This window comes from Theobroma cacao, chromosome 8 (assembly GCF_000208745.1).
Source record: "Theobroma cacao cultivar B97-61/B2 chromosome 8, Criollo_cocoa_genome_V2, whole genome shotgun sequence".
NCBI lineage: Eukaryota > Viridiplantae > Streptophyta > Magnoliopsida > Malvales > Malvaceae > Theobroma > Theobroma cacao.
This window is the reverse complement of record NC_030857.1, coordinates 1,039,051-1,052,563: the sequence shown is the minus strand read 5'-3', so window position 1 is coordinate 1,052,563 and position 13,513 is coordinate 1,039,051. Positions and strand designations below refer to the sequence as shown.

Genomic DNA, 13,513 nt, shown 5'->3' with positions numbered 1-13,513 from the left:
ATTGAAAAGTTTCATCTTTCTAATCTTTGGTTATGTAATATTCATTTCTGTAATGAGAATAAAAATACTAATTTGTAATTTAACCTGCATTAAACAATAATGCTTGTGGACCTAATGGGTCAATTAAATTAAAACCATAGTACTATTACATTAAAACTATGAGAGGACTAGGAGTTTTGACTTTGACTTTTTACTTAGAATTAATACAATAATAAGATAATATTAAACTTTTATTAGAATATTGACATCTAAATTTCTAACTAAAATTAAAAGTTTTGGTGTATTCAACTAAGGTTTTGGAGGCTAAATTTGTTTATTTTTAAAAACACTTAATATTCTTATTTTTTATATTTATAACTTTATTTTTAATATTTTTTTATTTTTTAAAAAACTAAATTAAACATCTATAATATAAAATTTTTTTCACGTTTTAATATAAAATACATAAAAATAAAAATTTTATTTTAATTTTGATAATAACTAAAAAAAGACATTCAAATATGAAAAAAAAAAAATCTAGGTCAAAATCCTTAGCAATAAGAAAAACGAGGCTTTATCCAAAAACGTATCCTTTTCGTCTTCAGTTTGATAAACCAACTTCCTTTTTTGTTTTATTTTATTTTATTTTATTATTATTATTATTTTTTTAAAATATCAACCGTCATCGTAACCGAACCCCGCTCCACACATCACAAAACTTTTGCTGGCTCTTTTTCTCAACTAAAACGAACAACCACGCGAGCAATAACGACTCCCTCCTTTCGCTAACTATGCACTTTCAGGAGCTCAAATTTTGTTGAACTTTTCCTCTTCCTTTTTAATTTTTTTTCTTTCTCTTTATGATTTTCCACTTCTCTTTATTTAGTATCCTTGATTTCGATTTGTTAGTATTTATTTTTCTTTTACCTTGATTTTTCTGTTTTCGGCTTGTTTTGTTTACGAACTGCTTCGGTAGTCTGAAGAAAGCTCGAGTGCTAGGGTTTTAGTTTTAGATTGATGGCTAATACGAGACGAAACGACAACGTTTTGCCCTCGGAAGTCGGGATTCCTTCCGGATTGAATCGGATCAAAACGCCGCGAGTTTCTTTGAAGGAACAACCGAGTTCGAAGCTGGGAGAGTTGAACGAGTCAAGGACTTTGAAGCCTCCTTTGAAGCAGAAACAGAAGTCTGTTGCTCAAGGACAAGGAAAAACATACGGTTTCTCTAAAGAAGGTTTGAATTCCATCTTCTTCTTCTTCTTTTTTTTTGTTTTTCTATGAATTTTAGTTGATATACGTCTCTGTTGAGGCTCTGTTTGTTTGCTGAGAAAACATGGAGGAAAAAACAAAACTGGAATTCTTGAATATTTACTGATGATTTATCAAACGCGTTAAGAACACACTAGACCTTAAGGATAACTAAGCATGAAAACTAGATTAGGACTCTCATTATCGACACCTTTTGAATCAATATGTTTTGCCTCGTTATAGATTCAACATGCTGATGCTGAAACATAACCATATATGATATGATGAAAAAGAAGATTGTCATCCATAGACAATGAATTCCTACATGAAAGTGACTTAAAGTGATTACGGTAGTGTTGTTTGCTAGGACTTTGTTATTTAATCATGTCACAAGGAAATAGTTATCCATTGAGTTCATCAAAGTCCCCTCCATTACGAATACAAAGCAACCTTTTTCAGCTCTTAAAATACGAGTCTAAAACGGATTCCTGCAACTTTAACGAAGTTGTCTTTGCTTTTCACTGTGTCATTAGTTCTTAGGCTTGGTTTTCTGGTGACTTAGAATTTTGCTGTTTCCTGTTCATTATCTTTCGTTATCTATACTTGTCTTGAGTCTCTGTTTTACCATTCCTTATTTTATAATAAATAAAAAGTAATGTTTATTTGTTGCTCTTTCTGGTTTCATATTTGTAGTGGAACAAAAAGGAAAGAAGATAGCACAGTGGTTTTCATCATATATTTCAAGGAATTCCACTCAAGCCTTCAATACTGTTACAAATATTGAGGTGACATTTAAACTATGCTGGTTTTGCTCTAACATTGGCTTACAGATTAGTTTCATGATACACTTGTCACATTAATTGTGCCTAAGAAACCATGCTGCTAAATTGCCAGGCTGGTAGCTCAGACATTAAGACACATGACAAAGAGGAACTTACAAGAGCTAAAGTTGGCTACATGGAAAATAGGTTGAATGGAAAGCAATCTTCAGCTGAGAGTGCACACTCTAGCATATTATCAAAAGGGCTAAAGAGTTTTTCGCATGAATTGGGGCCTAAGGGTGGTATTCCATCTGCCCATCCTCGGGCCCACAGTTACAAGGACTTAAAGGTACCTTGCTGATATTAATGAAGAAAGAGCTTGGTTAATAACCTGCTTTTCAATTGCTTCTGAAGAGGGAAAAATTAAAAGAACTAATGGATTTTGCAATAAATTTTGAAAATTTTAACATTCTACACATTAAATGAAGCTTTTGTGGGTATTATTTAGCGTGAAGTAGTTCTCTCTTTCCTTGAGAGGCCTCATTGATATTGCATGTTCAAATAACAGCTTGATTCTCATATTTGTTTCTTTAAGCTGATTTTTTTTTGGCACATTCGGTTTAGGCAAGAATATTTTGGTGTATTAAGTTTGTCTTCTGAAGGCATTCTTACTCTACCAATGTGATTTTAAAAAAAAGGGTCACTTTAGATTATCTGGATCACTATTAGTGCAATTCTGCATGAAAAATAATACTATAACATTAGGCCATCTTAATGAAGAAGGCAGTGCTTGTGTTTATGAAGCTTTGCTCCAATGGCACCTAATGGTTTCTTTTACTTTGTCTTTCTCCTTTTGTGAATTGATCTGCAGGAACTATTGGGTTCATTACATTCAAGATTTGATGCTGCTAAAGAGGTGGTGAATGCAGAGCTGGCTACTTTTGCAGGCGATGTGATGGATCTTCTTGATACCATCGAGTCCTCATCTCCAGAGGGTCGCAAAATGGCGGTGGATCTTCTGATTGTTGCTCAACAATGTGTTGAAATGACCCCTTCTGAGTTTCGTGTTAAGTGTGAAACAATAGTTCAAAATTTGACTGAAAAAAGACAACAGTGTCAAACAGTATTAGTGAAGTGGCTGTGCACGCGCATGCTTTTTATTTTGACACGCTGCACAAGGTTATTACAGTTTCAGAAAGAGAAAGAGCCGATTGATGAGAAATCTCTTAATAAATTTAAGAAATGTTTAGAAAGCATTCCTGCTGTTGAAATGAGTTGGGTTCCCACTCCTGCAGTTGCTGATTCTCATTCAGCTAATGCCGTATATCAGAGGGCTGGTGGTGAACACAAATTGAAGGGACAAAATAAGGTGTCTTCTTTCCCTGAGCCAACTTGGAACAGTTCTATGGAGCCAGCTGGACGGAGTGATATAACTTCTGAAAACAATTCCACTATTCCTGAGAAAATTTCACCTACACGGAAAACCCGATCTGATTTAATTTCTCAAGAGCAACACTTTTGTCAAGCTGATGACAGTATTGTAGGAAATTCAGTGAATACTTCCTGTTGTAGTTCACTTCATGAGCACAACCCTAATTTGGATGGTTCACTTATTGAGCCTGGACGAACACTAGATGGATCTGACTCAGTAATCTGTAGGATATGTGAGGAAGCTGTTCCTATTTCTCATTTAGAATCTCATTCTTATATATGTGCATATGCAGATAAATGTGCATTAAATTGTATAGATGTAGATGAACGCCTTGTAAAGCTTGCAGAAATATTGGAACAGATTATAGAGTCATGGAATTTGAGTTCCATTGGAAGCCCTGAGAATTCAAGAATGCAAAATCAGAGCTCTGTGGTTGCATCTGAAGGTTATTCTCCCAAGATAAGTGAGTGGCGAAACAAGGGTGTAGAAGGAATGTTTGAGGACATACATGATATGGACACTGCCTGTATAGAAGATTCTCATCTAACCTCTATTGACTTTAAGGGCCATTTAGGACTGAGGCTTGGCAACTATGGAGCATCATCGTCAACTGGTAGCATGACCTCAGTATCCTCTACTAATACCCCAAGAGCAAGTCACTTTGATTCTTTCTGGTTGGAGCGTAATAATCCTTCTGAACTAGAGGATGTGCAACAGGTTTGTTGAACCACAGGATCTCAGATATTTGTATTTTACATTCTCATCCCTGCATTGTTGGTGTAAAAGCAATTCATAATGTTTTGCCCAAATGCTAAATGAAGCCCTCTTGACTCTTATAGAACTAATGCATTCTTTGTGTAGCTCTGTTAAGTAGGATCAGTCTTTTATATATTCACCCAATTAAAGACCTAGTTTGTCAAACTCCCAAGAGGTGCTTACTATACTAATATTTTCTGAATGGATAACAATAATTTGTCCATATATATATTTTTTAATTTTATGATAATATGAATATGCATATATTAGATGCATGTGTGTAATTATATATTCTCTCTCAATTATTTTTCTGATACATTCTTTTTATGTTTGCAATTGGCTTCCATCTTGCATCTAATGCTATTCTTGTAATGTAAAAGTGTAATGTTATGCGTGAGTTTAAGTCCTTTGAAATTGTTTCTGGCAGATGGTTGACCTATCAGATATTGCCCGTTGTGTAGCAGGCACAGACTTGTCCAAAGAAGGGTCTCATGAGTTTTTGCTTGCATGCATGCAAGACTTGCAGGATGTTTTACGGCATAGTAAGCTTAAAGCTCTTGTAATAGACACTTTTGGAGGCCGGATAGAAAAACTTCTGAGGTAGTACGGTGTTAGAGAGTAATATTTGTGAGACATATCTCAACTCAATGAATCATTCATCATGTTTCTTAACTACTCGTGCAGGGAAAAATATATACTTGCTTGTGAAGTAACAGATATAAAAAGTCCAATGAGGTGCATTGAACAAAGGGAAAACTCTGGACTTATATCAGATACTGCATCTCAAAGTAATACAATGTTAACTCCTTTCAATATGTCCCATAAAGAGAGGACAACTATTGATGACTTTGAGATCATCAAACCTATTAGCAGAGGTGCCTTTGGCAAAGTTTTTCTTGCCCGCAAAAGGACAACGGGTGACTTGTTTGCAATAAAGGTACAAATTCCTTTTTGTTACTTTATACCAACAGAAAATAAAGTGAACATGCAGTCCTGTCCTCTTTTCTACAAGAATCTATAAAGTCTTAGATTAGTTTCAAATAAACATGTGTATGGCAGTATAAATGCAGGCTACATATGCATGCAGAAGAATACTTGTTTCAGTTTGTAAAAATTGATAGTGACAGAACGAAGTGGTTGCTTAATTGATTATTCTAGGAATAAATATTTGGAGTCTTTGCTCACCCATTTGAGTTCAACATTATGATTCCTTCTGGCTGAACATACTAGCGATAAGTTTTGTTATAAGTTTCAAGCTTTTGATTTTCATGTAAAACATTCAACTAATTAATTGTAATCTTGAGCCTTTCTTTAAAAAAAATTATCTTGGTTTTAGTTCTTAACTGAATGCAATTTTGCTGCTTTTGCAGGTTCTCAAGAAATTGGATATGATACGTAAAAATGATATTGAGCGTATATTAGCGGAGAGGAATATACTTATAGCAGTCCGGAACCCTTTTGTGGTAATAGCTAATTTAGCATGCTTTGAGCTATGACATTCTTTACTTCAATTTTAATAAAATGCATTTAGTATTTTTTTTAAGTTTACTTTGTGGCTGAGCCTGAATCATGTAATTTCTCTTTCATCTTGAACCTGCTTATCCTTGTCATTTTTTATTGTTTGACAAAGATGGTTGACGTTGTAGCTCTTAATTTTCTTATTGTCTTAGAACGATGCTAGTTGAATAAAAAGATGTGTGTGCATCATTTCAGGTTCGATTCTTTTATTCATTCACCTGTAGAGATAACCTGTATTTGGTTATGGAATATCTCAATGGTGGTGATCTGTACTCTTTGCTCAGAAAAGTCGGATGCCTTGAGGAAGAAGTAGCTCGTACATATATTGCAGAACTGGTTTGTACAAACTCATTGTGTATTATGCATATCCAGTTTAATAATTGTCTGAATTTTTGTTAAATATATCCATTTTTCAGGTTCTTGCTTTAGAGTATCTCCATTCCCTTGGAATTGTGCATCGTGACTTGAAACCAGACAACATACTGATTGCACATGATGGTCACATTAAGGTCTGGTGTATGAACACTAATTGTCTTTATTTGATGTATAAGTGAATTATATGGCTGATCAAGAAGCATTTGATTACTGGTTTGGCTTACTCATTCTGCACATCTGCATTAACCTTATGTTATTGTAATGATAACAAGCTAATTATTGCTTATGTTACCAGCTTACAGACTTTGGGCTATCAAAAATTGGCCTCATAAACAACACAATTGATTTATCTGGACCTGAGACAAGTGGAACCACTTCATTAGATGCTTGTAATCTACAAACTCAACAAACAGATGATAGAAGTCGACACTCGGCAGTTGGGACACCTGACTACCTGGCCCCTGAAATTCTTCTTGGAACCGAGCATGGTTTGGATTCAACCTGAGGTCAGGTTTATTCAGGTCCTAACTAGACCAGGCATTTAATATTTTACCACATTGGCATTCATGCAGGTTATGCTGCAGACTGGTGGTCAGTGGGAATAATCTTGTTTGAGTTCATAACAGGAATTCCACCTTTCACTGCTGAATGTCCAGAGGTTTGTATCTTCTTCAAGTATTCTCTTCATTCAATTGTATCCTCATCATTACTGAAGTAATATGTAACTTTGATCAAGGTATTCAATTATTATTTGTGTTCTATGGTCAAGAAGAATCTTGTGTCTATAAGATCTTCATGTTGATGTGGGTTCTCTTTTAATTCTTTTAGCTGCCTCTCAAACTATGTAAATGTGATTTTACTGCCCAAAACAAAAAGGTTTCTGATATTTAGATTAAATCTTGAGAAGGGAACATATATAAAAGACCTAATATTGTTGTGAAGCCATGGCTAAGGTTTGTTTTATAACTGCAGATAGCTGTCTCTATCATAATCGCTTTCTTGCACCATAATGGATTGATGTGGAAATAATAGCGTGCCACTAAGATTTATAATTTGTGCAATATTATCAATTCCTTCACTGGTTGTTGTGTTCTCTTTATTCTCATTGAACTGGGTGGTAACTCTATTTATCAAATTAATTTCTAAGAGAAATGTTGTATGAGGGATGAAATTTTAGTTGATTGAACTTGTTTCACCCTTCAATTGTTAACCGGCACAGTATATGATTTGTAACTACCATGTCTTATTTTAAGTTTTAGGTTCTCTGTGAACTGGTTTACATACCCTTTTCATCTCCTGAACTCATTCCTATTTGGATTATTTCTTATTAGCATAATGCTCTGTAAAAATTGTTGGCTGACTAGGAAATGCTCTGCTTCATGCTTTTGTCATTTTTGTCATGGCTTTGCAGATAATTTTTGACAACATTTTGAACAGAAAAATTCCATGGCCGTCTGTGCCTAGTGAGATGTCCTATGAGGCTCAAGATTTAATCAACAGGTTGGTTTTTGGTTTTGATTTTTAGGTTTTTATTGACCTAATCATGTGAAAGGAAAAATTTATTCAGAACAACTTGTTCAAGACTGAAGCATTTCTTACAGGTTTCTTATACATGATCCCAATCAGCGGTTAGGAGCAAATGGATCAACTGAGGTTTTATTTCTAACTTTTCATTGGAAAAGCAAAATATACCTTCCATTCACTATTAAAACTTGATAGAACATACATGTTAATGTAATTTAATTGGCTTTTTTCATTAAGTGGGACCATCTTACAGGTAAAAGCACACGCTTTCTTCAATGGAGTTAACTGGGATAGTCTTGCAATGCAAAAGGTATGAATTCACAGCTTTCATTCTATTCTTGCCTCTAGCAAAATGGTTGATAGTTAAATTTTTTGTTAATCCTAGGTGCAATGCCTGTTATATTTTTTATTTGATGATGGCTTTCTATTGCTCAATAATATCAGTTAAGTTTGGGGGGTTTTTTTCATCTTATTCTGTTGGGCTTCTTTAACCATTACCCATTGATTTAACTTTCTATGCTTAAAGACTTCCATGTGTATTGATACAGTGATTTCTTCTATTGTCTGCCTAAGTTGTAAAAGTCCATCAACTATTTACCTTTCATAGATGTCTTCATGCTTTTCTATGTATGTATATGTCCTTTATATAACAGCAAGAGTACCCTGTTCACTTGTTGAGAGAGGAAAAGAGGACAAAGTCAGGAGAACAAGAGAAAATGTTGATTTGCCTTTGATGAAGTTTTAATATTAACAGGTGAACATTAACTTTTTGTAGGCTGCCTTTGTGCCACACCCTGACAGTGCAGATGACACCAGCTATTTTGTATCACGTTTTACTCAAATTTCCAGTGGATTTCCTGATGAGAATGCTTGTAGTAGTTCTGATACTGACCCTTGCGACTCAGACTCGAATTCCGGAATTGAGGTATGGTTTTAGCTTACTTACAGAGAGATGGACATGTTGGCATGCATACTCAGATTTAGTTTCTATCCAGAATTATAGTTTTGAATGATGCCACTGAGGATTTTAATTTTAGAATGCAAGAGTTTTACTTTTACCTATGGAATTTGATCTTAAATAGAGCACAATGATGAAATTTGATCTTTGTGGCCAACCCCATTGAGTGGTAAAGGCTATGTGTCTTTATTGAGCTTGAGTTTGCAGATAAAATAATAGTGCATGACTTCTAGCAGAGGAGCTTTGAGTCATATAATGTTGCAGTACAGTACACCCAGAAACTGGCTGCAATGTTCATCCTTTATGTTAGAAGGTTTTGTAGAATATAGAACGTTTTTTCAATTTGGACAGAAGCTCGTAGTCCGCTGCTGCATGCATGTGGCGGTTCTACCCTATCCTACATCTCTGCTGTGTATTTCTGTCCTGATCATCTCTTATTTCCTCTGATTCAGATGGACGAATGTGGTGACCTAGCGGAGTTTGCTTCCTCTCCTCTTAATCTCTCATTGATAAATTTCTCTTTCAAGGTATGCCACTCAATCTCTCTCTACAGAAGTAAATGCACTCGTACATTTGATAGTGATTGGTATCCTGAAAAAGAAAATTTAATAGTGATTGGTTCCTTCATAAAACAAATGAGCTTGTTTCTCTTAAAAGGTTATTGTATTGCAGAATTTGTCACAATTGGCATCAATCAATAATGACGTGCTCTTACAATCTGGGAAGGATTCAGCCAAGAGCTCCCCGTCCAGAGGTTTAGGGACATAATTTGAAATCATGGCTGATTCAAGTGCCAAAGGTATCTTTCATGAATCCATGTCTATGATGATTTTTTTTTTATTCAGAATGATCAATGGAAAGGAAGGAAAAAAAGGTTCCAAAATTACACTGTAATTAACAATGGACTTTCATAGCTACTTTCGAGTAGGTGTAATTAAATGAGAACAAAAGTTTACTGAAAGAAGAAGAAAACTCCTCTGTATCAATTCTACTTGTTTAATCTTCAATAGTGTTGCACTACATTTGTATATAGTATAGAAGCAGTGGTTATTATTCGTTGATAAACCTGGTAGGTACCGGTAATGCACATTTATGCGTATGATTAGTTCGATTCATATGCATTTGAACTCGAGTCTATGTTACTCGGATTCATTGACCAAGAAATCAAATGGGACTGTTAAAAACCATTCTGTTAACATGTTTGTATCAGATGTTCTTGAGCAGCTTGGCAGGATGCCTCATTTGAGCTCGGTTGAAAGCTGAAACCACCACCTCCTGCCTTAAACGCTGCACAAAAAGATATGGTGGCAATTTCTGGAACTTACAAGCCGGGAGGTAACTAAGGGCAAAGTTATTGAATTATATGGTCATTCATTGAAAACTGTGCGAAGTTAGTGCCAAATATTCAGCATTTTAATGTCATAATCCAGACCTCGGCTATCTCTAAAAGTGGGAGAGATATCCCTTTGATATTTAATACAGTCACTGATAAGACCACATAAAGCAGCTTAATGTGCTTCATTGTCTTTTCATCAGATATCCCCAAATTGTATATTCCGCTTTCTCTGCTCTTCATCAGATCTCCGATTGATGTGTGAGTATTATAACTGATCAAAGAGGCACCTTTCTTGGTAAACAACTTAAGAAAAAATAATTACAGAAACTTAAATTGATTATCTAAAATCTGAAGCCTGCCTGCCCCCCCCTAACAGGCGAAATCACAGTTACAAAAAGTAAACCCGAGTAACTAAATTATTAGAGGGGGCTTAGCAGTTTTCTTTTATGCATATCGGTGAAGGCTAAAATCAATCCTCTTCTAGGCCTTCTTCTTTATCGTTGAGTGCACCAGATCAGACAGGAACTGCCATGCCCTTCTTTGCCATGGTATCTAGTATATCATTCAGCGCTTGACACACACCAACTATCTGCAGAATCACAAGCCAAGATAAAACTGAGAACTGGAAAAGAAAGGGGTGCTCATCAGCCATAATCAAGTCCAAACTCAAAATGCATTACCTGTTGATCCCATTGTTGCAGCTCCTCAGTGTCATCTTCAAAATGTATAACAGCTTCCACCTAATGTGTAAGACGGTTATTAATTATTTACATAATTGGAAATAATAAGAACACAATAATAAAGTTAATTGATCATGGAAACCACCAAAGCAGTAATAAAACAAAACCATGTGGCAACAAATTGATACCTGATCAATTGATCCCCTCATTCTATCCTCATAAATCATTCTTGATGCTATCTTCTCAGCCTTTAAACAAACAGCCATCAATTGTTTTCTCCTTTTAACAAAAATATATAAAAGTATTTCCTCATAGAGAGAGAAGACCAATAAATTAAAAACCACAAGCAAAACAAGTAGCTTAAAAGGTTGTAATGACAGCTGCTATTGTTGCTCAAAAGTACTAAAAGGGTGCCACATAAGAATCGTACCTTATGAGGAGGAATGCCCAGCAAAGTACCCAACTCATCAAAACTATGACAAAGATAGCAAAAGTGTTTTTAAAAATTTCCAAACCTAAAAATAAGATAAGATGAAAATCAATAGTTTTACGTTTCTAACCTTATATTTGTGTAAAGTTTGCTTGCACTCAGAAGATTATGCTCTATCATGGCACGGTCCAGCACAGTAAAATTGTCAGGAAGAAGTGCTTTCTGGTGGGAAACAAAAGGTTATTCTAAGACAGGACAATTCACTTTTATTGTAAATGCAACATCTAAGACAGTTGAAACTTTTATAACCTGATGTGGTTTCAGTTCTTCAGAAAATGCATCAATTTCAGGTTTTCTTAATATTCTCTCCAAATAAACCTGTCAATTTCATATTAATACCTGTCAGAATGGACTTTAAGAATCTGAGATAGAAATAGGCAATGATATGCAAGACTACTGCATGTGGGGAAGCATATGTGACTGAGTGTGCCTGAATACATGAGAGTGAGAGAGAACCTTTTGTAATATTGGATAAATCTTCAGCTTGGAGCACCGTTCATCCTGAAACATGGCCCAAACCATTAATATTAGAATCACACAATAAGAAATTCTCATATTACATTCAAGCAAGAGAAAGTGTTTACTTTGTACAGGGTGGCAAGAACACGGGAGCGTTGAGGACCTGCAGCAGCTAATATTGTACATGTTACAGCAGCAGATAAAGCTTGCTCGAGTGCATCCTCATCAATTGTTCTGTAATAGGTGAACATTAATAATTTTGTATGGTAATTCCTCAAACATCAATCATCAATAATCGGAAAAGCAGAAATGAGATACAAGAAAATTAATAAGTTTACATCGTATACAGAGTCAAGGTTCTTTTGTATATGTCAGCTAATAACTGCTCCCTAGATGGCAATACAAGCAAAAGTTTTATAGAAGCAAATGGAACATAAGATTACGTACTCATCTCCTATTTGTCGCTTCTCAATTTGAGAAATGTCGTAGTACCGCAGCGCTGCTTCCAAGAACTTCCTCTTTAAATCCAAAATCCTTGCATAACAGACCTGAAAACAAGAAAAAAAAAATTAAAGCAAACTAACAAATGAATGGACTTACAGCTCTAACATTGGAATTGTTGGCCTAAAAACAATGTCAAACCTTGTATTGTAAAATCAATACTTCATGCTGACTGTTGCTAACTAGGAATGAAGCTTTATTAATAAAAGCTTCTGCATTAACAGCATCATCATCCTGTAAATTATTCAAGCAATGACTTCAGTTAAAATTCCAAATTGATTTTCTGTGACAGCAATAGAATAACTAAACCACATTAGTCCTTGACATTCTATCACATGCAAATTTGTCTAAATCATGCTACCGTTCAACAAATAAATAAATAAAAGTAAATCATAAAATTATAAAAACAAAAGTCAATACCTCAAGATATAGACGAGCAATTTGGACACATTTTGACAATCGGAATGTATCATCAACAACCCTGATAGCCATATCACAAAGGCATGTCAGTGTCATCAACAGGAACAAGAGAAAATTTGCCACAGCCATCATCAAATAAATTAAACAGAATCTTACTCTCAGACCTCATTCCAGAGTCTAAATCAATCCCACTTAGCATCTGTGCTGCTTTTGACCACTGCTGCTCTGACTCATATAATTCAGCAAGTTTCTCTCTGATAATTAATACCTATATAACTCATACAAAGTAAACAGCTTTCCTTCAACAACCAAGCATATTACATTAACAGGAAACAGGAGGCTTAAGAAAAAAAGTATTTTCTGTTTTGCAACCAAACTAGAAGCCAAGCTGCGAGCAAAACATAAACAAGAAAGGGAAAAAAACAGAAACAATTTGGTAGAAATATAATAAATGAATTCAGGAGCGTTTTGCAACCAGATGATTTCGGCTGCGACAAAGGTTCATCAATGTGGCATCCAAAGGAACAAAAGTAATTCCAAACAGAACAATTTGCCCAGTAGCTTTCAATAAGGCGCCATCAACAAAATTTAAAACGAACCTGTTCTTCGAATGAAACGACACGAGGCTGAATCTGAGCAAGAGTATAATGAGCAATTTCCTTTTGTGCCTCTGGCTCCAATCTCCCTAATTCTTGTGCGAAAGTTTGTAAAAGCTGCCTTGATACCACCAGTGGAACATCGTCCGATAACACTGAAAAAAAAATCACAAATTAAAATATTTAAACGTATTTAAAAAACCCCTAAATAACCGCATAAACCAAGCAAAGGTGAGCTAATTACTGTGATCGATGAATTTCTTGGCTTGAACGATGTCATTTGATGAGAAGACAGTTGATAGAATGTGTTTGTATTGCTCGATTTTCTGCCTCTGATCTACGATCGCCGAGGCGTTTGCTAATGCACTCTCCATTGGCTTTCGATCGCTGCTTCAAATTTCCGAAACCCTAAACCCCAAATTTCCTTTTCTTTCTTGAGAGAGAGAGAAAGTGTGTGTGTTTTAGCGAAATCGAAGTTTA

General features: G+C 35.2%; 2 protein-coding genes across 4 annotated transcripts; one reads left to right on the top strand and one right to left on the bottom strand.

Annotated features, from left to right (window-relative positions):
• On the top strand, positions 665-10,083 carry LOC18591358 (probable serine/threonine protein kinase IRE4). Of its 3 annotated transcripts, XM_007017430.2 has the most exons (18): positions 665-1,213; positions 1,921-2,012; positions 2,122-2,337; positions 2,860-4,137; positions 4,604-4,776; positions 4,861-5,113; positions 5,547-5,639; positions 5,890-6,030; positions 6,111-6,203; positions 6,365-6,557; positions 6,642-6,727; positions 7,481-7,569; positions 7,671-7,722; positions 7,847-7,903; positions 8,369-8,518; positions 9,004-9,078; positions 9,224-9,350; positions 9,762-10,083. In XM_007017430.2, exons 1-17 carry the CDS (start codon positions 997-999, stop codon positions 9,317-9,319), a joined length of 3,354 nt encoding a protein of 1,117 aa, XP_007017492.2. In that variant the 5' UTR covers positions 665-996; the 3' UTR covers positions 9,320-9,350; positions 9,762-10,083. The 3 variants fall into 3 exon arrangements, 2 of the variants coding, with proteins under 2 accessions (XP_007017492.2, XP_017981345.1); XR_001929064.1 differs by lacking the exon at positions 9,762-10,083 and having other exon boundaries at positions 7,831-7,903; positions 9,224-9,291; XM_018125856.1 differs by lacking the exon at positions 9,762-10,083 and having other exon boundaries at positions 9,224-9,579.
• Positions 9,943-13,497, bottom strand: LOC18591357 (COP9 signalosome complex subunit 4). The gene is made up of 14 exons (XM_007017429.2): positions 13,278-13,497; positions 13,037-13,188; positions 12,602-12,705; positions 12,438-12,498; positions 12,159-12,251; positions 11,964-12,064; positions 11,642-11,750; positions 11,514-11,558; positions 11,307-11,375; positions 11,128-11,219; positions 10,998-11,040; positions 10,756-10,815; positions 10,568-10,627; positions 9,943-10,476 (listed from the first exon to the last, which is right to left on the bottom strand). The coding sequence occupies exons 1-14, from the start codon at positions 13,405-13,407 to the stop codon at positions 10,402-10,404; spliced, it is 1,194 nt and encodes a 397-aa protein (XP_007017491.1). The 5' UTR covers positions 13,408-13,497; the 3' UTR covers positions 9,943-10,401.